General features: G+C 40.0%; 3 protein-coding genes across 3 annotated transcripts in view; 1 reads left to right on the forward strand and 2 right to left on the reverse strand.

The window, feature by feature from the left end:
• The first annotated feature begins 286 nt into the window (after positions 1–286).
• Positions 287–2487, forward strand: iscua (iron-sulfur cluster assembly enzyme a). Its single transcript, XM_084727935.1, has 5 exons — positions 287–440; positions 645–758; positions 1532–1642; positions 1746–1824; positions 2054–2487. Exons 1-5 carry the CDS (start codon positions 339–341, stop codon positions 2143–2145), a joined length of 498 nt encoding a protein of 165 aa, XP_084584061.1. The 5' UTR covers positions 287–338; the 3' UTR covers positions 2146–2487.
• A 9191-nt stretch (positions 2488–11678) lies between these two features.
• On the reverse strand, positions 11679–17670 carry tmem119a (transmembrane protein 119a). The gene is made up of 2 exons (XM_084727936.1): positions 17079–17670; positions 11679–13122 (listed from the first exon to the last, which is right to left on the reverse strand). Exon 2 carries the CDS (start codon positions 13110–13112, stop codon positions 12366–12368), a length of 747 nt encoding a protein of 248 aa, XP_084584062.1. The 5' UTR covers positions 13113–13122; positions 17079–17670; the 3' UTR covers positions 11679–12365.
• Positions 17671–20333: 2663 nt separating this feature from the next.
• Positions 20334–26146, reverse strand: part of coro1ca (coronin, actin binding protein, 1Ca) — a 46872-nt gene continuing 41059 nt past the window's right edge. The window contains exons 8-11 of the mRNA XM_084727937.1: positions 25540–25685; positions 25288–25345; positions 24929–25171; positions 20334–23120 (exon numbers count right to left, since the gene is read on the reverse strand). Of these exons, the coding sequence (XP_084584063.1) occupies positions 23001–23120; positions 24929–25171; positions 25288–25345; positions 25540–25685 (567 nt within the window). The 3' untranslated portion in view covers positions 20334–23000. The remainder of the gene's footprint in view (positions 23121–24928; positions 25172–25287; positions 25346–25539; positions 25686–26146) is intronic.

The following is a 26146-nucleotide window of genomic DNA, read 5'->3' on the forward strand; positions in this document are numbered from 1 at the left end:
CGCGAGATCTTTCGCGGGCCTGGAGGTCCTTTCTAGAAACCACCAGATAGGAACCCCAGATCCACGAAATATCTCGCGAGAATGAACTTTGAAACAAAAAGCATGATCTTTTCCTTCTCTTAACCAGGTTTATTTGTCCCTAGATTTTAACTACAGCCTTATCATACTATAAAACATAATAGTTTTGTACAAACTGCACAGTTGATAAACAACGTTTGTAAATCTCGCGAGAGTTTCGCGAATACTTGGTTCCCATCTGAACAGCGGTCTTCTTCTTCATCTTCTTCTTCTTCACTCGTCTTCACTCGTTGACTTCCGTTCGTTATCGGGATCTGAACATGGCGGCTGTCTCTTTGCGAAAGTCTGCGTCCTCGCTGTTGTTATGCAGTAGAAGGTTATTCAGCCCTCAGCTGAATGCTCTCTGTTCATATCACAAAAAGGTAACACATTCATAATGTTTTTCAAACTGTTAATTTATAATTGTAACATGTCACCTGAGTTTTATTTATAGTTAGCACGGTGTGTTGTCTGACAGTAGCCATAGGTGTAGCTAACTTTACCAGGTATGTTCTTTTCTTCTTCTTTTTAACACGACTCAAAGCAACAGAGCATTAATATATTATCTGTTTTTGACTTCTGTCAAGGTGGTGGACCACTATGAAAACCCAAGAAATGTGGGCTCTTTAGACAAAAACGCCAAGAATGTGGGGACTGGATTGGTGGGAGCACCAGCCTGTGGTGATGTAATGAAACTTCAGGTAAGTTGGAGGTCAAGAGCAGGGATTCACTACAGCCAGGCTGACCAGTGTCCCACTTCATGTGGGACTGCACAAATTTTTTATCCTTTCTGCAGGGCAGACACTTTTATCAAATCTGTCTTTAATCCAGTGGCTGTGAGGGAGGCAGGGAAGTTGATCATTACAGTGTTTAATGTTTTTCCTTTTACTCCCGACAACACACAAGTACAAATATCTGTATTTTATACTAATTACTATTTCAAACAGAGTTGTCATGTTGTTTTTAATGAATTTTAGGGGAATTATTGACTGTACTGTACTTTTTCACATTTACTTGAGTAAAGACGTTGAATCAATACTTATCCTTTTTTTTACACACGTATCTGTACTTCTGCTTAAATGCTAATCTGTGAATGCATTCCTACTGAAACCCAAAGATAATCGACAGACAGATAATGTAATAGCAGCTGTAAGAACTAGCATTTACCACAGTGTGCAGCTCAGCAGACTGTAGTAACCTGTACAACCTGCATAATCTGTGTGCTGCTGAATCAACCAGAGGGCAAAATATACAGATGTTATGAGCTTACAGGCAGAAAAGAAATATTTATTTTTGAGCCAGATCGACTATTTCTCAGCGTTAGCAACTTGTTCAACATTGCCTTACTACACAAACATAATCTTTGCCCCACATTTTGTTTGTTGTGATTTTTCACCCTAACTACAGCCCAGAACTGCTGGCATTACTTTCAACTTTCTATTCAGCTAGATGTTTGACTCTGTGTTGTTTCCAGATCCAGGTGGACGAAAATGGCAAGATTGTTGATGCAAGATTCAAGACATTTGGCTGTGGTTCAGCCATCGCCTCCAGTTCTCTTGCAACAGAGTGGGTAAAGGGCAAATCGGTGAGTTGGTATAACACAAATGAAAAAGAACAGAAGAACGGTTGGTGTTACAAATCCTGCTTTTCTTTGTTGAAGATCTGATAAGTCTTCTGTCATCCTGTAGGTTGATGAAGCTCTCAAGATCAAGAACACAGACATTGCCAAAGAACTCTGCCTTCCACCAGTCAAGCTGCATTGCTCTAGTAAGTTCAAAGCAATAAAATTTAAAAAAGTAAAGCAAGGGTGGTGTTATCATGCACCTGAAAATATAATATACATAAAGATGAATGACACATTAAAGGAAAAACCAAAGTATTTAAGTCAAGTGTTGGTATATAACGATTTTAAACCAGTTTGACATTACTCAAAAAATTTCTTGAGGTTTTTCCTACAGTTTGTGTTGCTAAAACTTTGACACTCCTTTTCTTTCAGTGCTTGCAGAAGATGCCATAAAAGCAGCGCTGTCAGACTACAGACTCAAACAACAGGACAAGAAGGAAGAAAAAGTAAAAGCCACTAGTTAATCCGCTGTCATTCACTATCCATTCTGGGCCCTGTAATGTTTCACTGCAATGCTGTCTGGAAGACTGGTTTTTAAAAAGTCTTCATGGAGAACTGCAATGCTGAGTTGATTAACCGATTAGTTCCTCAAAAGAAAAATAATTGCCAAATATTTTGATGAGCAATTAATCGTCTAAGTCAATTTTCAAGGAAAAATCTCAAACATTTGCTGGTTCCAGCTTCTTAAATGACAGGATTTACTGCTTTTCTTTGTAATGAGTCTTTGGGTTTTGGACTCTTTGCTGGACAAAATAAGCTAATTTGAAGATGTTGCTTTGGGCTCTGGGAAAGTGTGATGAACAATTTTCACATTTTTTTCAACATTTTACAGACAAAACGATTAACTGATTAATCGTGAAAATCATCGGCAGATTAATCGATGATGAAAATAACTGTTGGTTGCAGCCCTGTCGCCACGTAAAAGGGTTGTGGGGTTATTTTCTTGAATTTAAGCTAAGATTCCCATTTTATTCAAATGCCAGGTGTTAATGGTGTTAATTTGTTTTCAAGAAAATATGATCCAAAACAGTTTCTTAATTGATGCTGATTTTGGAGTGAGATATTCAGGGTGCATATTTTAATAAAACTCTGATCCTCAAAATATAGTTTGGGTTATTTTAAGTGGGGTTATTTGAGGTTCTCATCAATAGTCATTGTATTACCTACAGTACAAGCCAGTCAACGAGCCCCCAATTTTGGAGAAGCAGAGAAGAGTACCAGCACTAAGCAACAAAACATATTTTAGCCACATAAATCTATATCAGCTTAAATGTACACTATATTTAGAATTTTTCTTCATCAATTTACATTGACATTAAACAGCCTTTTCAGATGGAAACTCGGATGGGAGTCTTCTGTTGCCTCAATCTGTCAGTTTGTTTATGGTTCTGTGTGGCTTTGGTGTTTTTAATAAGATAGTTTGGATTCACTGAAGTCGTAGTGTAAAACAAACAGGTGAAGGCAGCAGTAGACCAGCAACTCCCATATTCTACTATGTAAAATTACTTATTTCACCCATGGAGTTTGGTTGGTTTGGAGAGAGCGATATTTGGCTTATATAACGGTGGTTTCCTATTGGAAAAGGTTGTCTCAAAGCAAAGATAAGCAGTGCCTGTGTTCTGTGCTGGTACTCCTCTCTGCTTCTCCAAACTGCAGCCATCTACTGTACTTAAAACACTCAATATGTACCTCATACAACATCAACTAATGCAAACTATCCCTTAACTGACGCTACTTTGCATCACTTTTCTACACATAATGCAAAGGAGATACATTATAAATCAGACACTAAAGGTTGAGGTGTGTTTTTGTTTTGTATATTTTTTGGCATTTCAGCTTTATTTGGCTTGGTTGTATAAAATCACTGCTCCTTCTTAGAGGATTCAGCATGAAAAAGCAATTAAGTCAACTGTTTAACAAAACATAATACAGAATATTGTATGAGCCTGTGTGCTTATTGCGAATTAAACGATTAAAAACAAATTTTCAGTGTGTGTGAGTGTTGATGTCATCCACCAGATCCCACATCAAGCGGAGCCACCCTCTGTCTGCGCAGGAGCACCTTTTTCAATACGGCCAACACTGCCAGCATTAAGAGAGCCACTAACACACACAACAGAGCGAGCAGAGAGATGACCACTGCAGAGTCTTGCTGTGTGTGTGGTCGTGGGTTGGGAGTGGGCCAGGGTGCGTCTCTGTTTGTGGAAAGAAAAGATCGCGTCCCTTCAGCAGAGGTCGCGTTATTCTGAGGGTAGCGACCTGTGATGTTGTCTCTGCATTTCTGCTCTCCGTCCGGGAGAGAAGTGGTGGTTTTTAAGTGAGGTGGGGCATCTGTTCGTGTTTTATTTAAGGACAGACACTCCTCATAGGTGAGGGTCTCAAGAGAGTAGTGTTCAGGCAATAGACGGGTCTTTGGAGCATCTCTGGAAAGGAGTCCAACAGTGGTCTCTTGTGATAAGTTTCCCAAATACTTTTCAAAAGAGCTTGGTCCTGTGTCTTTCATGTTGAGGTCCAGCTGGTGCATCCTCTCATCCGGCTTCAGGACATGAGGACAGATCGCCATGACTGAGAGGTTCAGAAGCAGACGGTGAGCGAGATGGACTGGCTCGGAGCAGACCAGGTCTGTGGCCATCTTCAGCCTGCCGCTCAGGAGCCAGCGGTACAAATACAGGATGTCACACTCACACACCCACAGGTTGTTGTTGAGGTCCACAGATCTGAGGCGTGGCAGGCCGTCGAATGCGCTCTCTGGGACCGAACGTAGGCAGTTGCTATTAATCTTCAGGACTTGCAGGTTGACCAGGGCTGAGAGTGACGGCAGGTCCAGGACGGAGATGCAGTTAGCTGAGAGGTCTAGATGTGTCAGTGATGGAGGGAGATTCAGAGGGAGGCTTGTGAGCTTGTTCCCCTTCAGTGTCAGGACCTGCAGCTTGTTCAGACCCTGCAGCGCCCCAGGTTGGATGGCACGGATGCGGTTGTCCTCCAGATCCAGGCGAGTGAGGTTCCCCAGTTGGCGCAGGGCGCCGGAGGTGATGTAAGTGATGCGGTTTTCTTGCAGCAGCAGGGACTCCAGGCTGGGGGGCAGGCCGCGGGGAAAACGGCCGAGCAGGTTGTGACTGAGGCTCAGCTCCTGCAGGCCGGAGAAAGGCCGCAGCAGGTGGTCCACATTACACAGCTGGTTTCTGGCCACGGACAGAGCCGAGGTGCTGAGAGGGACAGAGCGAGGGAGTGACCGGAGACCCAGGGACTCACACAAAACCAGAAACCCTGGGCGAGGACAGCAGCAGCCAGGAGGACAGGGAGACGTGATAAGGGAGGCCAGAGGACAGACGCAGAGAATCAGTAGGACACCACATCTGCACCAAAGCATGACTCACTGTGGAGAGATGATGAGAGATGAACACATGAGACACAGACAGAGAAAATGGTATCAGGAAGCGAGCTCAGGCCTCAGTTAGTACCACTTTAAAATGAAGCACTTCCAAAGGGCTTAAAAGTTGTAATTAATAGCTTTATTAATGGTTAATAAATTCCATCAACCTTTATTTTAACTCAGAAATACATGGAGATTCTGTGGTATCTGGCACCAAGACAGCAGCAGATCCTGTAAATTTCGAGGTGGGGCCTCGATGGAGTTTTTGTTCCAGTACATCCTGCAGATGCTCAATCGCACTTAGATCTGAGTCAACAACTTGTCAACACCAGGCCAGCTTCTTCCATTACTCCACGATCCAGCTCTGATGCTCATGTGCCCATTGTAGGTGCTTTTGGCACCAGACAGGGGTCAGTATGGGCTCTCTGACTGGTCTGTGGTTACGCACCCCCATGCACAGCAAGCTGTGATGCACGGTGTGTTCTGACACCTCTCTATCATCGCCAACATGAACTTTTTCAACAGTAGGGCTAGCCTTCACTCCAGTTCACCAGCTATCCTTCCTTGTGCCACTTCTGGAATGTACCAACCTCTGCATACCAGAGGTTGGAACACCCCACAAGACCGGCAGTTTTGGCGACGCTCTGACCCAGTCTAACCATCACAATTTGGCTCTCGTAAAAGCCGCTCAGATCCTCACGCTTGCCCATTTTTCCTGCTTCCAACACATCAAGTCAAAGAACTGTTGCCCAGTATATCCCACCATTTGCCCTTGCGATGAGATGTTACTCACTTTCCCTGTCATTTTACTTTTGTGACTCACCTGCCAAAAAGAAAACCTTCTCATCACTGAATGATTTATTAACCACCATTAAAGCGATTGAAATGGTTATCTCTTAGATAAATAAAGGCCCATGCACTCACCATTTTTCTATTCCTGTATGATCTGCTCCTCGGAGGAGATGGGCAGGCTTCTCATGGTCCTTACGCGATCTAAAGATGTAACCACTGATGCTGCTGTTGAGAATTCCAGGCAGATGCTCATCAAAGTTTAACGACAGCCTTAAGGTGCTGTATTACCTATTCTGGATCCTCTTCACCATTCACATTCAATCAGAGGTCCTATTGTTTGTCAGTGGCACGAGCAGACAGTGAAAAGGGTCTAAATACACAAAGAAGTTCAGCAAAAGATATTGCGCGAAAAAAGAACCAAAAAGAAGAGGAAAGAAACAGGTGTCCTGAATATTCCCTTATCTGAGGTTACCAAAGGTCAGAGTTCCTAAAACTCAAACAGGCAGTGAATCTATCGAACAGGCCGCCTGACAGAGAGCGTTGCTGGGTGGTTCTGTGGCCGTGTGTCTTCCCGTCACCTGGTGGGAAGAGTGAAAGTAAAGGGGTAGTATTTTCTCGAATTATTTAGCACCTCGTTGACAAAAGAGCAGGGAATCTGACCCTGGTGCGAGGCTCTGTCAGGGCTCACGTTTCAGCCGCCACAGGGAGACGCTTGCCTTTTGAACTGCCATGCTGTCATCTCTGATGTTTGATCTTTGGCAAATTGACCCTCTTATCATTCAGATCAGTCTTTTTTACTCAAAAGTTGTTGTTTTTTTTTTGCTTCAGCCACATCACTAATATTTAATCACAGTTTAACAGGTTTATTTATGAAGAATTTAACAATAGATTTCCATGTGGTTAAAGTGTATCTTCTATCAAGATGAAAAAGGAGATACCTAACTGATAAATCAATATCTTTTCCGTTCACAGGAGGGCAGTATTTCATCACTTGTTCAAAATATGAAATACAAAAGTTATTGACTTTTTGTCCACTGGAACCAGACCTGTTGAACTGGTGGTTAAATCCTGCCCTTCAACACCTTAATTGGGATTTCATCAACTACTGGTGTAAAAAAAAGTATTAACAAATAATTTATTCAAATGAGAGAGAGACTATTGTCTATTGTTAAGCACAGACACACTTATTTTATTAAAATGTTTTTATCTCATGCCGTTTAAGCATGAATGTAAAAAGATTTGAAATGCATCATTTCATGTATTAAAATAACTTCCAATCTAGGATTAAAAAGAATGTGTATTGTTTTTTACCTTTACTGTACATAATGTTTCTTTTCTGATTGTGAAAACTAATAGAATTGAGGAAAGAAAAGTGCATTGTTTTGCACATTTAAATTCCTTTACAGGTCAGGCTTTTGTTTTCAAATCTGGCCTCTCTTACAAAAGTAATTGTATAGGCCTGACTGGAACAAATCAGTGTCTCCAAGATTTGCAGAGACAATACACAAGCTCTTGTTTTGGAGCAAAGGGCTCTGTATGTATCTGGTTTACAGCTGTTGAAATATTTAAACAATCTTGTACAGTAGCCAGTGAAGGACAAAAGGGGGCTCTCGTCATCTGCAGGCTCTGATACCTTCTGCAGTCCTCTGTTTGGGTGCGACGGCGCCAGCTGCCTCACCAAGGCCAGTAACAAAAAAAACTGAAGTGGCATTAAAAGGATAGTTAGGATCTTTTAAAAGTGGTTCTGTATGAGGTACTTATCTATAGTCTGTGTATTACTGACAGTAGATGGTGGACGGCATGTCAACAGTTTGGTGAAGCAGAGAGGAGAACCTGCACAGAGGCTGAGAAATACACAGCTGAGGACAGGATCAGCAGTTACACTGTATGTATTGTAATTATTCTAACTTTAAAAAAGGTGGCAATGAAGGTAATGTTGTAATGATTAAAAACAAATAAACGTATGTAGTCGAATAAACCTGGTCAGTTTAGTTGTATTTGAGAAAACAAGTTCAATAAGCTTAAGATGTTAAGTTTGATGTTCTGCAGTTTGTGCAAAGAAATTAAAGGGATAGTACACCCAAAAATTCCGTCATTATCTGCTCACCCATCCTGCTGACTGAGGGTCAGGTTTATTTTGTTAGTCTGCAAAACTCTGCTGGCGTTTCACAGGAAAACAGAATCTCCCAAACGATGGGCATGAATGGTAGCCAGTTTTAAAATGAAAAATACAACTGGAAAAAAAGAAAATTCCTCCGTTCTGCTCGTCTGATGTAATCCAAGTCTCCTAAAGTCCCAACATGCCATTTGCACACTGTCACACCACACACACCCAGTTCAGACAGTGTGCATGTGAACGTGGCGCCAAACTAAAGATCTACAGTGCAGCTTCAGGCTAAAAACATGGTGCAAATAACATTTTTTCAGTCAATTTAGCATTTTGCGGCTTTAGGAGACTTGGATTACTTGGACTTGGTCACCATTCACTTCCATTGTTTGGGAGATTCTGCAGCGCTGTTTTCCTGTTAAACTCCAGCAGTGCTGTGCAGACTAACAAAATAAACCCGACTCTCAGTCAGCATGAAGGTGAGTAGATAATGACTGAATTTTCATTTTTTGGGTGAACTGTCCTTTAAGCTTCAGCTGATCCCACTGCTCCCAGTAAAATTATTAAATCTTACATGTCGTGGTGTTGGGACTGAATAACCTTCATCGTGGTTCTCAGTGTTTTCATCACTGTGAAAACAAACAACCATGACTTAACCTTAAAATGTATCAGAGACACACAGCAAGTTTCCATCATTTGTTTTCTTCAAACTATAAAAAGAAGGGCCACACAATGCATGCTGGGAAGGCTGCTTAAGGCTGTACATATCTTAGTTTCCATGCTGGTTTCTCCAAACTGGGCGCGTGCCGACTGGCGTCTGTTGTAAGTAATACAAACAACTTCATACAACCCCTCTTCAAATAATCCCTTTAAAGTGTTGTGCACATTTTAGATGTGAAATGTTAAGTTAGAAGACAGTTTATGTCTCCAAAGAGCAGATATAACACATCTGACATTTGGGTAATTACCTTAAAAATAGTTACCCATGATTCTTGAGTGGACGCAGCTCAAAATTACAGATTCCTGAGTTGAACATAATGTGCACGTACTGAAGCGAGCATCCTCTTTTTAGACCGTCCTCGCCTTTTCTAATCTTAGGTTTCTTCAGGGCTGTAGTTTGTCTTTCTGCATGAAAGTTTTCCCCTGTTTTTCATTTTCAATAATGACAGAAACGTCTTTCGTTATCAACAATTTTATTCGACATGAGCAAAACAGCATGGTCATTTTGTAAACAATAAAACTGTCACTTACAGAGGAAGCATCAGTCTGGAAACATCTGAGGAAAACAGTCTGAGGTTCGGCGGAGAGGAGTGTTTAAACACGACAAACGTCTGGCCCATAAATCGTACAAACATCACACATTTGGTTTAGACGCTCAGAGTCTTTAACTTGAGGAAGAGGACAGTCAGTTGGAGAGTTTTTACAGATTATCTTCTCCTTTAGCCACCATGAATCAAAGTTAAACCTATTAAACCACAAAAACAGGCCAATGAACTCTCCCTGTACTCAAGTTTTTGACTCATTACAACTTATTACATTAAAACAAAACCCATAATTTATCTTATATAAGTATTACTTATTAAAAAAAATAATAAAACCCTGATTCACAAAGTTTGAAATGCTTGGCAGTTGAAGGCAGATCATAATTATCAACCAAATAAATATGCAGACTGTTACATCGTGTTACACAGACTTCATCTGGTGTAAAACTTTGTGAATTAGGGTTCTCAAGGCAGGACACTACAGGCGAACAGGGTCAAAATTTAAAGAAAGTATCACTATAAATTTTCAGCAGCTGATAACAATAAGTGTTTTTTATAATACAAGTTTTCTAAAATGTTATGTTTAAGCAAATGACACATTATCTAATTAAAGATGCACTAATTTGTATACATTTTGAGAATATTGGATAAAGCTAGAGTTCACAATTTTTGTTTCTTTTTTGTTGATGTATCAGAGTCAAAGGTTTTTACAGAGGGAGTTTATGGATATCACTCCATAAATCAGAAAATACCATCATCAGCCTTAAAAAAAAACAACAATTCTCATCATTTTAAAGAATGAAATGTTATATAAATCAGGCTATGAGTGACATATGAACAAACCCCTCTGTAAAAACATTCAGAATACTGGAAAGTTTGGTATGTGTACGTGCTACTGAAGTGATTTCTGGCAATTCTGAAATATGATGAGGTCCAAATATTTAGCTAATAAGTAGGAAACTTAAATTAAGATAATTGTTTTTTGTATTACGGGTTTTCTGAAATGTTATATTTAAATGTGCATATGATGCATTATCTAATTAAATATTAAATATATAATAAATAAAACACTTTGGACATGTCATGGAAGATCTCAAACCTCAGAATTTACCAGTGTATGAAAAACAATGCTTCTGCCTGTAGTGTCTTGTCTTAAAATAAAATACAACATGATATGACATAAAATAACATTATGCAAACAAAATTAAGTAAATATGACTAAATATAAAGAGAATGTTTTGTTACTTATCTAACAAATCAAGTTTACTGGCACTTCACTTTGCTTTATTTACAGCAGCAAAGACTTTGTTTTAAATATCGTGGTACAACAGGACAAACTGTGGAGATTCCTCTGTCCTGGCAGGTGTAAGATGTAATACATCTCTGTATCAAAAACACTTGAATAATTGTTATTTTCTTATTTATATCTGGAAAGCATGGAGAATTACAGGTTGCACATTATTCTTCATGTCTTTCTCTTAAAAAAAAAAAACCCTCATCCATTAGAAAAACTTTTATTTCACTGTTTCAAGTGATGCTGCTTCATGATGTTAGACTGACTGACCACTGCCAGACTGACGTCTTTGCAGCACGTGAGGACAAACAGGCCTCTGAGCCACTTTTAATTTGAAAGGCTGCAGCATTCAAATAAATTAGCCAGATATTTTTCCAAGTTTATCAAGTGTTGGCTTTTTAAATCTTTGTATGAATCCAAAACTTTGAGGTGCAACATTTATGGACACGATTTATGCAGCAACACAAATGTTTCTAGTCACATATCATCACATAGCTTTTCACAACCTCTCATTTATATTTTACTTTACACACGAGGTGAACGTTCATATTTTCATGGATGTTAAGATTTAACTGTACATGATGGATGTTTTCTCGTATAGGGGAGAAAGGGGTAACATGAGCCACTTTTTGCATTTGTAAGTTATCTATGATTTTAGAACAATAATCCATTAAAAAAAAGTGCCACAACTTTGCCAGAACTTGTCCATGAAACATCAAAACTCTCATGAGCTTTTGTTAATCTGGCATAATCTTTTCTGGGAACTTCTCCTTCGCTTGTTTTGTTGACAAACCTCTTCAGTGTCACTCTGTCTATCTGTTGGTCGCCTGCTGCAGACTGAACGGACGTCCCCTCTGACACTTGCTCTGCTGCTCTCTTTAGATCATCTATTTGTCTTTCTTTGTACTGCCTTGCCTTCTTGATCTTATCTGTAGAATATGAGACAATAATACCTAAATACACAAGTTACTCTGTACATATGTAGCCTATTTAAAGGGACAGTTCACTCCAAAATCAAAAATAAGTATCCTTCCTCTGGCCTGTAACGCCGCTCATCCATCTAGATGTGCAGAGTCTACTACTTTCTTTCTAATAGGAAGAAACTGCTCATAACAAGGCCCTTGAATTATCTTTTGTAACCGGGTCATAATTTTTAGAACAAGACACTGTTTTTTTTGCTTGGAGCAACACAGGACTTGAAACATTTATTCTCATTTTATTGGAGAGAAAGCAGACACCTGTATGGCCAAGAGCTCCAAAGCTCTGCAACTCACACCAAAAAACCTAGATAGATAAATCGCAGTACATGGCAGGGTTTTTGATTTTGGAGCGAACTGTTCCTTTAAGGCTTTAGAGGTAGACTGAGCCAGGCATGTTTTACCTTACGACCTCCTTACACAGTGGCTCAGATCCAGAATTATTCTATTTTTATTACCTTTTTTGTAGCTTACACTGACTTAAATTAACATGCATTAATGTCTATAACTTAATTATTTTAATAAAGATATAAGCTGTTGGTGATTTGTTAATTTTTTACGTGGGGTATGGAGCCGGTTTGTTTTGTTCAGCGACTGCCGGTGAACAGATTCTTTTGGCTCTGTAATTTTTTTAATACATCTCGATACACAGCATAGGCTGGTGATATTTCAGAGCCGTGGTCGGGGCCGTAGATTCTTGGCTTGACTTACCCCGTTCTCCCCTACAAGCCTCACATTTCTTCATTTCTTGTTAGCAGTTGTAGAAAGGTATTTCTGATTTTTCATTGTTGTGCGACATCACCAACCTGTCTGATCTATTTTTTACGTCACGGCTGCATCATTTCACCTCGTACACCGGCGTCAGCCTTGAACGTGCCCCTAGTGGTGACCCTTCTTCAGATGGCAGGTGCAGACTGGCTGACTGGAGCTGCTGCTGGGGCCGGAGCTCTGCTGCACCTCCTCCCTGAACTTGGGCTGCTCTTTGTGTCTGGGCTCCTCTCTCCGCTTCTCCACCTCCTCTGCCTCCCTGACCCTTCTGACCTCCTGGCGAGGGGACGACCTGACGTCTCTCCCTCTCTCTCCCACCAGGGCCTTGGAGGGCATGCGCAGGTTCTTGGGGGAGGCCATGCCCTGAGTCTGGACCCTCTTGACGTGGTCGACGGCGTATGGCCTGTCCTGCAGCTCGCCTGAATTCTTGCGCGCGCCCGTCTTATCGGCCGTGTACTTCCTGGGTGGGTTAGGAGGAGGTTTGTAGGCCTCCAGCTTGCGTTTATGACTCATGGCAGAAGCACAACAGATGATGAAGACCATGACGATGAGAAGAGAGGTCACGACGATGATGATGAGCAGATTATCCTGCAGGAAATCCACAACACGGGTCAGGACGAAGTCCTTCAGGCGGATCATGGTGGTGGTGATGTTTTTGGTGAAGCTGGGAGGTCCAGTAGCTCCAGGAACAGCGCTGACGTGAACGGGCGCTCGAGTGGTTGGAAAAATGAGCTCCAGCTCTGGTTCATCACCGCTGCCGTCCATGGACATGTTGAGGAGAGGAGTGGTGTGGCACACGCTGCACCACAGTGAGAGGAGGGTCACACAGGTGACGACAGAAACCAAACAGGACGCCATCTTCTCTGTCCTGAAACAAAAAAACGTCTTCTTTAATTTGGGATAAAAAACAGGATGCATTTTCAAATCATATCTTTTAGAGATCCATTAAATCGCCTGTACTGATCTCCATCTTCTGTAGGTAATACACTGACTATTGATAAGTATCTCATACAACCAAGGGCAGGAGTAAATAATTACAAATACTCAGTAAAATGTACTTTTATTATGAGTAGATCTGTACTTTTACTTGTACTTAAGTATTCATCACACCATGTAATCTACTTAGTTACTTTCAAAATTCTAATTTTGAATTAATATCCAAAACTTTCATCTGTATCTTTATAGCCAATAAAAACATGTGACTGCTAACAGGTTAATGAAAACCAGGACATATGGATGAAAACCTAAACACTGCAGCAGCACAGGTTTGGAGTGTGGATGTTAGTGATTAATCGATTAATCGGCATCAAGAATTTAAACAATTAAAAATAACTATGTATATTTAACAATTAGTCTAGAAGTGGCAGTAATCACACATCAGTCGCACCTCATTTGTCTGGCAGAGCCATTTGATGAATGAGGAAACTAAAACTTAAGATGAGGGGGAAAAAATTACAAAACAAAACAAAAAAAAAAAAAAAGTAAAAGAAAATGAGAAAAAAGTTTTTTGTTTTTTTTAAAGTGTTTTGTATCTTATACATTATTAATGATTAATCGATTGTGAGCATTTTCAGCTATCTGAAAAGAAGAATTTAAACTGAAGATTTGGAGACACAAAAAGGTAAACTAATACTAATGCTGAGTAGTTTTTGAGACCAATACTTTGTACTTTTACTTAAATATTGTTCTACCACCAGTACTTTTGCTTGTAATTGAGTAATATTTTCGTAACGCAACGTTGCTTGTAATTGAGTTCAGGTTTTCAGTACTCTTTCCACCACTGCATACAACCCCATACCAAAAAATCAGAACTATCCCTTTAAAATGTGTCAAATAATGTATGTGAGTTAATGATTGTAAAAAAGCAAATATCAGAGAAAAGTGTGATTTTCATCTTAGATTTTATTGCGACCTGTTAATGGGCCCCAAACCAGACGTACAGACACACGTTCTGTTTCCATCTGACATGTATCTCCAGCCTCCATCTTGACTCAGGCTCTTCTAGATTTTCGGTCCCTCCACTTGTACCAGATCTATTTTAGCAGCAGCAGCAGCAGCAGAGTAGCCATTACTTATTTGGGGTGGAGACAGCGAGTTTGGCGCTGAAGGCCTTATAATTTGTAAAAGTAGAGGGAGGCCACCCATCCACCACACCAAAGTCAGGAGGAAGCTATATTCCAGAAAGGAGCACAGAGGCGTGGGAGACCTGCGGCTGTGGCCTCTATATTTACACTGGGCAGCAGCTGCTGTACGCCAGCCACACAGCAGCAGCAGCAGCACAGACCTGACAGAGATATTTCTGCTTCCAGGGAAACCTGCATTTATAAACTGACAGGATAAACGTCCCAACCAAATATTACTCTTCTTACATTATTCTCTCTCTCTCTCTCTCTCTCTCTCTCTCTCTCTCTCTCTCTCTCTCTCTCTCTCAAAGGAACCTGCAGCCAGCGGTCCGGGGCTCAGTCTGATACCATTTATAACCTGTTAAAGTCTTGACACAGTGTGTAATTACGCAGTGCTAAGCTGTAAAGACAAGCTTCTAATCAGCATCATGCTCTATGAATCTGCTCTGTACAGTGTGACCCCCCCCCTCCCCGTGTGGTCGGACGTATACAGTACGGCACACACAGTAGAACCAGATGGGTTGGGTCTTCAGCCTTGGATGTACAGATATAGGACGGCTCTGCCCTCTGAATCCTTATAATTACAGCCATAATTACATTTCCTGTATTTCACTGGAGGGTCCAGATTACCTTCAACTGAAGGCCATCAGACACCACATATGCAATTAATGACATTTCATGACATCTGAGTACTGAATGTCCCAAGATCTAGATTTTATTTCAGATCTTTCTATCTTTTTAAGTTCTCTGAATTTCTTAAAGTTCCCAGAATCTGTATGACGGAACCAGATATATGCTTGTTCGGTACAGTGTCTATTATGAATTATTATGTTATGAATAATTAAAAACTCAAGACAGCTTGTTTCTATGGCTGCATCTTTATGTCACATAGAAACTTCTCAGGTGTCTTGGCCTTCATTTATTACAAATTTACCTAAAACTCAGTCGTACATAGTTTGTAGTTTTAGGAAGGTTGGATTCTCAACCATAAAATCAAAATAAAGATTAAAAAAAAAGATTTGAACAGATAACACATCTGCAAAGATGGAGCCACTGGTACAGGTTAGACATCAGAAAGCATATTCTCTAAGACTGTAACTAATTAATATTTTTTCTTGATAAATCTGATTATTTTCTTGATTAAGGTCTGAATGTCCTCAGATGTTTTATTTACCCCATATATGGTCATATTCCTGTCATAGAAGACTTAAAAAATCCAGAAAATATTCACATTTAGGAAGCTGGGATCAGAGATTTTTTTTTTTTTTTCTTAAAAAATTATTTAAAATGATTGCTGGATTATCATATCAGTTGATGATTAATTTAATTGTAAATTAATAATAATCAATTAATGGTTGCAGCGCTTTTATTCTTATATAAAACATTATAATGTCTACACTTTTACTAAAGTAAAAAATAGCAATACAACAATGTAAGAATATCCAATTGCAAGGTAAAGATTATAAATCCTAATTCAGTAAAACTACAAAAGTATTAAAAGTAAAAGTATAAAAAAAAAAGTACTTAAATGGTCAAAAGTAGAAGTATTTGTTTTGCAGAATTAAATTTATATACAGAGGTGAACAAAGTACAGAAATCTACATACCTCTGGTCAAATATTACTCTGACACAAGTGAAAGTTGTTCAGTCATTTTTTTTTTTTACTTGAGTTTAATTACTGGACTACTTGCTTGTGAAAATATATAAATATTTGAAAAAAATACATTTTCATATTAATGCCCCTGTGACCTTATAAGCAACAAGTACTTTCGTAGAAAGTTGAAGTCTAAAATACTCAAGTAAAGTACAGTACTATTAGTACTACATGTACTTTGTTACTGTCCACCTCCAAATTAAGTACAGGTGCAACATTTCATTTTGTAAATATAATGAAGTGGAAGTGTTAAGTTGCATAAAATGTAACTAAGTAGATTTACTCAAGTACTGCACTTCAGTACAGTTTCTAGTCTTTCCATTTTGTGCTACCTAATACTTCTACTACATTACATTTTGGACATCAGTACTGTAGTTTTTACTCCACTACATTTGTTAACAACATTAGTTACTTTGCAGAATCAGATTATTAATTTAAAAAAATCAACTAATTCAATAAATTATGAAGTTTTAAAATGGATTAAGGTACCCAGCAGGATGTAAAGTAGCTGAAATTAGCTTCACTTACCAGCTGCAACATTAGTAATGATTACACATTATATATATATATATATATGTATATATATATATATATATATATATATATATATATATATATATATATATATATATATATATACATATGTTACTCTGAAATGAGACATTTTGCATAATTTATTCTTTACCTTTTGGTGCTTCAAGCATATTTTCATGCTAATAATTTGACTTAAATAAAAGGACGGTGTTCAGGAACTGTACATCCAGTTCTATTAATGAATCTGTTGTATTGCTACTTTACTCAAGTAAACTATCGAGTACTTCTACTGTAAAATAGAAATACTCAAGTGAAGTAGCTTACAAATGTCTTAAATTTTAACTTAAGTGCATTACTTGAGTTAACCTACTAAATAACAACATGAATCATATTTTTTTTAACCTTGAGTCAATAGGTTGATACACAAACTGCCCTGAAATAAATTCAATCTTTTACTTTTTTCTTTCTTGAGGTAACCCAGTTCAAATTCATAAGAAATATAAATATACTTACAGAGTATGTTATCCTGCGTTTGTTGTCTGAACAGCACAGCAGAGAGCAGGAGACAGAGAGGAGGGAAACCGAGGGGAGACGGTGATGAGAGAAAAAGTAAGAGTGAAAGAGGGTTTCCGAGCATCTGCCCGCCCTGCTCGGTTATACTGACTGTTTTTTTTTTTTAACCCAGCTCCAAAAAGTCCACGATGATCCATCCCTCTATTTTCAGCCTCTCCTCCCTCTTTCTCAACCTCCCAGTCTTCATCCTCCTGCACCTTTTTTTTTACTTTACTTTTTTTCCTGAATCATAACCACATATAAGTGATAATGTACATGAAGTAATTTTATCAAGAGTGATTGATAAAGTGTGCCTTCTTCATTTCCTTAATGCTAAACTGTCTTTAGATTATTACAGATCATTTTGTGTGGAGTATAATTCACCACAACATGTGTTCATTTGTTCAGATTTGAGCTGATTAAAGAGATTTTTATGCTTTCAGACTGGCTGCAGAGATGTTGCAGTTGGTACATCAGTCCCATGTTTTAGAGAAATGGGTATTTCTGTACTTGGCGGCGGGGCGAGTCCCAAGACTGCTGTGCCTCCCACTGAGTCCTCTCTAATTAAGTCCCAGTTGATTACAGCCTGTCTCTGCAGGGCACACAGGACCAGCACAGAGAGAAAGCACCCCTTTCATCCCGAAACACATGTACAGAGCGAACATATAAACCTCACGGTCGTACAGAGACACTCATCTCTGGATACGTCTCTAAATACACAGGACGTCTATTTCAAGCTGCTCATGCCGCCTTTCTTATTTCATTTATTTTGACAGCTGGATGCTGATATTATAGCCGCTCAGTGTGAGAGTGTGGACAAGGTAGCAGTTTCTCCAGGTTCATGATGCAACAAAGAAAACCAGAAAATGATTCTTCATAATGTTGCAGCACATGCACATTATCATAACTGCCGTGAAAGCACACCAGATGACCCTGCATCTTACAATAGTTGTGTGTTTCTGGTTCACGCTTTGGCAGATACTTGGCATCAAGTCTCGCCAAGTACTGAAATAGTGTTTGGTTATTTTTGGTGGCTCAAACACAATGGACTAAATGTAACAAGTCAACCAAGGCAAAACTAGAGGTCAGTCAGTTGAGTGCAGATCTCCACCATGCAACAAGATAAATACTCTTGACCAATTATTTTTGAATTGCACATTTCTTCTCAGTGATTGTAATGGTTTGTAATTCTAGCAGGTGAGCTTTGTTTCAGCCGAGCAGGAGTCGGCAGTCTGTATAACTTGGACCCTGTTTTGCCTTCAGAACTGCCTTAATTCTTTGTGGAATAGATTCAACAAGGTGCTGGAAACATGACTCATGGTCCATATTGACATGACAGCATCACACAGTTGCTGCAGATTTGTCGGCTGCACATCAGTGATGCAAATTTCCCGTTACACCACATCACATAGGTGCTCTATTGGATTGACTATGGAGGTCACTGGAGTGCAGTGAACTCACTGTCATGTTCAAGAAACCAGTTTGAAATGATCTGAGCTTTGTGACATCAGAAGATGGGTGTACTGTGGTCATAAAGGGAAGGACATGGTCAGCAACAATACTCAGGTAGGCTTAAATGATGCTCAGTTGGTAGTGAGGAGCCCAATGTGTGCCAAAAAACATATCCCACACTCCATTACACCACTGTCAGCCTTAACTGATGATACAAGGCAGGATGGATCCATGCTTTCATGTTTAAACCAAATTCTGACGCGACCATCTGAATGTCGCAAAAGAAATCGACTCATCAGACCAGGCAACGTTTTTACAATCTTCTATTGTCCAGTTTTGGTGATCCTGTGTGAATCGTAGCCTCAGTTTCCTGTTCTTAGCTGACAGGAGTGTCACCCGGTGTGGTCCTCTGCTGCTGCAGCCCATCTGCTTCAAGGTTCGACGTGTTGTACATTCAGAGATGGTCTTCTGCACACCTTGGTTCAGTGAATATTTGATCTTTTTCAGATCATTCTCTGTAAATCCCAGAGATGGCTGTGCATGAAAATCCCAGTATATCAGCAGTTTCTGAAATACTCAGACCAGTCCGTCTAGCATCAACAACCACGCCACGTTCAGTCACTTAAATCACTTTTCTTCCAAATTCTGATGCTTGGTTTAAACTTTGGCAGTTTGTCTTGTCTGCATGGCTAAATGCATCGAGTTGCTGCCATGTGATTGGCTGATTAGGTATTTGTGTTAGTGAGCAGTTGAGAATACCAATATTTATACTAAATAATACGTTTAGTTTGCAGAACACTGATTGTAATTTGACCATTAAAATGATGAGGCTGGCAATGAAACACCGTATACAAACCTTACAACTGAGACGTTTTTGAGTTTTTTTGTGTATCCTGAGCTTGATGTCACTTCTCCCTCTGCACCACGGAGCTCCGTAGTTCTTAAAAAATATTAAACACACAGAAATGAGTCATACTGTTGAATAAAAACTAAAGTTGAAGGACAACATGGCTATTTTTCAACCTGGGTCCTATTTTCCTGTTTTTGATTCTAAGTGACTAATGGGGACAACAATTTTTGAACAAGTCCAGTATTGAGGGAGAGCGCTGCAGCCAACAGCCGTGAAACAGGCAGCAACGTAAGAGACCTTTTTCTTTAAGAGTAATATCCTTTTTCTTTAACCAGAAACAGTCGATTTATCACCCTCGCCAAAAAACCACCAGGCTCAGACAGAAATAAAATAATCTCTTACTCCACTGCATCAGATGTGAAAAAATATTCTGGCTTTACACCCAGTTTCTCTGACGTCTGACCTCCCTCTCATTCCAGTATTTTCACATCTAAGTCAATTAAAGGTTTATTTCAACCAAACCAGAGCTGGTGATTGTTGGAGCAGTAGAGAGACAAGCCAATATGTTTTATTTTGTCTGTCGAGTGTTTTACAGTGATAAAATTGCTATTTCTGTAAATGGATTCTGGTAGCTTTGACGAGAGCAATAAATTGTGTCCGTCTGGTTAAACAAAACAAATCTTAGTGAAAACGGTCTCTGGGATCCTTTCGATAATGTTGTCAGACACTTAAAATAACAATCTGAGCCTGTCAGTGTAAAAACAAGCACTTTAGTGGACATACTTTGACATCAGCCTCACTTAATACTGGACCAGGTTAAAAAATACCTGTTACGCTTTTAACAGTAATAACTACATACAAAAGTTCCACCAACAAATCAGCACAATCGCCCAATTCAAAACTGTACAACAAGCCCATTTTAAAAATTCTTTATTAATTTTTCTTATAATCAATGTTTGATACTTGAAGCAAGAATAATGAACAAAAATGCTGAGCAGACCTCCACACGAGGCTTCATCCTGGTTCGTTTGCGTCTGATTCTCTCGCGCGATATTCATACGACCTCCAACATAACAGAGGCTCTGCTTTTCTCATGATGCATTTATGGCAAGGTGCAGGGAAACACAGACAAGGGAAAACATTTAAAACCCACCTCCCATACAAATACCCTCTTCAGCACAACCACAAAAACAAAAAAAAAAGAAATAAAAAAAAAAATTACAGAAAATATGGTCATGTTATTTACACAGCTTTCACTCATTTCTAGACCTTAATTACAAACATACATCTATCTTTCAACTGCTCGTCTCCAACCTACAGTGTCCCTTTGGATCGCTATTCACTACCTCAAAACTTAGCTCTCGTGCCAACAACAGTGCTATGAAGAATCCTTAGAGTGGCAGTCTGATATACAAGATAGGGCAGTATAATTTTCTGTAGCACTCTTTAGATTTCTTGTTACTAATATTCTACGACTCGCTGTTCTGATTGCATCTTGAAGCCGCGGTGACTCGAAAAGGCGTTCAGCCGACAGCTTCTCGGTTTGACATCATTTTTCGTTTAGGATGTTTTGAATACCCGTACCGAGGTGGAAAGTGTCAAAATGTCAGGGGCACGATGCTTCTAACAAACCCCGCCCCCCCTTCCTATCCAGTGAGCAGCGCTGCTGCCTGGTGTCTTGTGGGATGGATTGGCAGTGGCCGGGGGGGGGGGCGGGCTGACATACAGTACTTTAGGGAACAGGGTCCTTGGAACATAGCGTTAGCACCTCAAAGTGGTTTTTAAACGCGGGCACCTATCAACTCTACACAAATCTACTCACACAACAGTCCCCTACAAACACTTCCGTGGTCACCTCTATGGCACTTTCAGGTCTTTACAGTGGTAACAAATATTGAAGGCAAACAACAGACTGAACCATTACCCGTCTCGGCTTCCCCCTGGGAAACATCTAAAAACATCAGGAAGAGCTTTTTTTTTTTGTTTTTTTTTTCCTTATCGGAGCCGTCCAACCAAAAACAGCTCAATGGTTCCTTGATTTCATATTTATACTGAACAGGGGCATCTGAGAATTAAAAAACCAAGAAGTGGAAGTGCTAAGAGGGATATAAGCACAGCTGGAACAAGAAACAGGCTAAAATTAACAGTGAAGCAATAACCCAACTATTCAGTTCATCCAAGTTAGAGGCAGGTCTTGGATGTCCAACCCCCCCGCCCCCCCCAGCACACAGTAAGAAACAAAGCAGGAACATCCAGAGTGACCCAAAAGACCAAAGACATGAGGCACATATTCACACACAATCCAGGCCTTTGAGGTCTATCGTGAACAGCTTCTGTAGCAATCTCCAGTTTTAATCACCAGATGGTTTTAAACTAGTCAAGCACATGTGTGATTACTTGGTGTCGTATCTATTCCTGTTTTGTTTGTACGTAAAACACGATGTGAGATGGCGCGTAACGCAAAGGAACAGTGTCAAAAAATAATCCCACAACGCTTGACTTGCACTAGTGGATATCTAACGCCGAGGTCGGTGACTGAACCTCTCACAAAAACAAAGCAGAGTCGAGGCTGAAAAATCCACAAAAGTTGGTGTCTTCATGGGCAGCAAGTAAATGTCACAATAACAACCAACCAGTGTAACCGAGTCACTACAGTAGAATGATTACAGAAAGAGGAACTTTAGAGAGGGATTATTTTTTGCAGATGAGTGGAATGTGTTTGTCATTTTCTCCAATAAGCACGCCGTGCATGTTAATGAAGCATAATAGGGAGGAATGCATGTTTACGTGGACTAACTGTCCACAGTCAGAATGACAGGAAGCAGCAGGAATGAAGAAGAGAGCAGGTGTTGATTTGTGCAGCTTCAACACAGACAGCAAGACTTGTCATTTATGTCTGCGGGCCTTAGTTTTAGACTGTGGCAGCAAACAGAATTTATTTCCTCCTGATCACAAAGTTTGAGATGTCAATCTTCCTTGCATTTAAATTATTTTTATTTCATAGTTAATTACTGATAAGATTCTCCTCCTCCTTACATGATCAGTCTACTGCACTGAGCTTCCCTGTTTGCATTTTGATTCTTCCCACAAAGAGAAAGAAAAAAAGAAATACTGTTAAGGAGGTGTAAACAAAATGTCAAATTTGGCAACATTATAATTTTGGGGTACGTTACATCAAATACTGATACCTACTTAAAAAAATATTTGGGAATGCAATGAAAGTATTGACACTGGATTTTTCTTATCGTATTTCTAAAATGCAAAGGAATATGTAAGACCTTTATTTTTATGCAAGTAGACAAAATAAAAAAAAAGACTGCCACACAATAAAAGGAAAAGAGTCCTTTGCCACCAAAAAGCAAGAGTATTTTCTGCTAAATTTGCCACACGTCCTTATTCCACCTGTGTTAAAGTGAGGGTCGGGGGCTGGCTAAGAAAAAGTTCATCTGGAATGTTGCTAGGGATCGTTGCTAGGCAGGCCTCAGACGAAACACTGTCATTGAGATAGGCAGTGACTGGTCCCGCCCTCCCCCCCCAGCCAATGGAACGTCCTGAATTGTAGCGGGTCGGGTAAAGGGTCCCTAAATGGTCATTTTGGACATTTCCTCTTCAAGTTTGATGATTCGCTTCTCCTGACTGCTGACCAGGTCCTTGAGGGATTTGATTTCTTTCAAGATCTCCTCCAGCTTGGCTTCAGATTTCTGTGGGAGACACAAGAGACGAGTGAGACTCTTGGGACGTTTATACCCATTTCTGTCACAAAACTGCAACAAGCACCCGACAGTCACATCTGGACCGATGTCAGACACAAGCTTTGTCACCAGTAACCCCTATTCTGTTGGGAAACATTATTTTTCTTGAAGTGAAGCTGTAGTGTAATAAGGAAAATCAGTGTGAGAATATCTCCTCTCTTGACATTTAACAAGTTTCATTTTGTTTATTTTATCATGGCTCACTTATAACCCCCGGCTTTCGTCCTATTGTGTTAAACCATAGTAGTCTTACTTTTCCTACTGTTACTGTCTTTGATTGTGCACCAAACAAAACGGCAAGGTGACAATTTTGCTCACTGAGATGTAATTATGATGCACTAAAAGGGTCTGTTACCTACAGTCTTGCAACTATATGTGCCAGGCAGAGTTATTATAGTTACACATTTTTCCTTAGTTTAGTTTCATTTAGTTTACAGAGTTTGCTTGTTTCAGTTTAGTTTTATTGTTTAAAATGTTTTATTTTTAGTTTAGTTTTTATTAGTTTCTATTAGGTTTATTTTTTATTATAACCTGTGGGTAATTTGTCAGGGTCAGTCAGAATTCCAGAATAGATATTACAATAATAAACCCGTGCACCAATGCCTGTGTCTGACTAAAGACTAAAAATAAGAACATTTCCTGTAATTTTAAATTGTATTCAGTTAGTTCTGTAAGTGCATAATATTGTTTCAGTCAGTTTGCATATTCTAAGGTCTAATTTTTATTTCAATTAACTATTTTCCACACCTAGTTTTAGTTTTCAAGTTGCAGTTATAACAAGCTTGGTGGCAGGATCTGGTACTCTCGGGGTTAACAGGTTTCTCCAGCACTCGAGCCCAGTGGGCTGTGATTACAGAGCAGAACTGCAGAGACGCACATGGGCTGGGTCCCAGGCGGGTGGCTGTGTTGTGGGTGAGGTGCGGCAGGACGCCCAGCAGCAGGCGCCCAGAGCGGCAGCAGACCCCTCAGTTTGTGGGTCAGAGAGTGGGTTGAACAACATCTACAAACCACCTCAGCAATCTGCCCCGCCTCGAACACATACAATTTATCTGCTTAACGCTGGGAGCCTTGGAGAGGCGGATATGAAGAGATGACGCCAGTACTGAGGGGTATTAATGACTGACATGGAGGTGGGAGTCAGGAGGACAGACTAAAGTCTGATGACGAGTGAGACACATACTGTTCATAGTCAATCAACATGATCATTGCTGCAGCTAATAAACCTCACCTGCAATCATCTGAAGTGTTTTAGACAGAGATTCAACAGTATGGTTCTCTATAAAGTCTGCGAACTGGACAGCAAGACAGCACCCGAGAATGATATATTAGGATTATCAATAGGTGCAGTGTGTTTCTATTAGTAATAATAACTTCAAATGAATTTCTTCTGAAGTTTCTTCATCACCCCCACATTGTCACTACAGTCTGTAAAGGGTTTCAGTTATTTCTTGGTCCCACGCTGATGCAAACATACATTTTGATGGTGATTATTTTAACTGCTTATGACTCCAGTGATTAAATAAACCCGCACCATGACCAGTTTAAGTTTTTTTCAAGTATTTAAGTAAAAGTACTGATTCTCTAGTTCATGGAAAGGGTTGATACAGTGATTAAACTATTATGCGTCACAGCAATCCTTTTTTTTCTTTTCAGGCATCTGACAAAATAGCGTCTACTGAAAAGAGCTCTACAGAGTGGAAAACAGTGACTTTTAATGTAATCCTGATCTACATTTATCAGAAAAAGCAAATACTCACAATTGATGGAGTTGGGGAGGCAGACTTGTTGGCGGGGCTTGAGTTCTCTGAGTTCTTGGTCACCTTGATGTCCAAAATGTTCTTTCTGACCACCTTGAATTCGCGGTTCTTGAGTGGGACGTAGCCGTTCTTGAGGGAAATGAGGATGGGGTCGCCGTTCTTGCCGTCGAACCACTCCTCGGCCTCCAGGGCAGGGTCGGGTCCAGCCGTGTCTGGGTACAAGTCGTCCTGGAACAGGTCCGACTGAAGGCAAGGGACAGAGAGACGAGCCGTGAGGACAACTCTACAAACAGTCACATTATGAGACAAGGCCTCACCAGGCTGCCTGTGATTCAACAAGTAGATCAGAAGTCATTTACCTTCCTGGGTACAGTCATCACAATAGGCTCACACTTCCTTTCCTGCAGTTTATAGAACCTGGCAACATAGAAATTCAAACTTATTACTCACAATTCAATGCATTATCAAACAACAAAGGCAACACACTGCCTCCAGAGAGGTGAGTGATTTTGTCATGATTATACTGCGCCTCCAAGTGGTGAAGCTAGGAACTCCACATTAGATCTGGTGGACTAAAATCAATCTATTCTGTTTCATCTATTCAAGCTTACCTCGCAATTTCGCACTTGTTGACATCAAGGCCCCTCTTGGGCATGTAGCCCATTCCCCTCTGGGGCTCCTTGGTGGTGAAGGTGTTGAGGTAGTGGACATATGGACACTCATCTGTGACTTCAAAGTAACGGATGCTGCTGTCGCCCTGTCAAGAAATAAAGAAGTCTAAGTGGATTTTTTTTATTTAGACTTAGTAAATGCTCAATCCCACCTCGAGCATTTTCCGCCTCTTCAATAACTCAGCTGTTAATAATAAATTCATGGATGCACTTTGTTAAACCTAGTCATCTAACAAACACCATGCTCAAACTTTGAAACTAATATTCTACTTCCATGAAGACACAAACAGCCCCCAACATGACTCAGTTATGCAAGGCTGCTGCTTCTTTTTATTGAAACTTTTTCTTACACAGAACTTTTAGCAGCATTTTTGATCAGTCAGCATCATTCAAACTAAGGCCTGCCTGATACTAGACTTTTGTGGCTGATGCTGATGCCACTACTGATATTTTAAGGTTAAAAATTCCCACAATGATGATCTGCCAACACTCTTTATACGGAATATAGAATATATACATAAACACGCATCTTTTGCAACAAATCCTC

Source organism: Lutjanus erythropterus, chromosome 10 (assembly GCF_056507025.1).
Source record: "Lutjanus erythropterus isolate fLutEry1 chromosome 10, fLutEry1.hap2, whole genome shotgun sequence".
NCBI classification, from domain to species: Eukaryota; Metazoa; Chordata; class Actinopteri; order Lutjaniformes; family Lutjanidae; genus Lutjanus; species Lutjanus erythropterus.

Excerpts from the sequence above, each read along its gene's own strand:
- iscua (XM_084727935.1), top strand. The coding sequence starts at position 339 with ATGGCGGCTGTCTCTTTGCGAAAGTCTGCGTCCTCGCTGTTGTTATGC. Across the intron at positions 441-644 it reads TCTGTTCATATCACAAAAAG|GTGGTGGACCACTATGAAAA; the intron begins GTAACACATTCA and ends ACTTCTGTCAAG. Across the intron at positions 1,825-2,053 it reads AGTCAAGCTGCATTGCTCTA|TGCTTGCAGAAGATGCCATA; the intron begins GTAAGTTCAAAG and ends CTTTTCTTTCAG.
- tmem119a (XM_084727936.1), bottom strand. The coding sequence starts at position 13,112 with ATGGCGTCCTGTTTGGTTTCTGTCGTCACCTGTGTGACCCTCCTCTCA.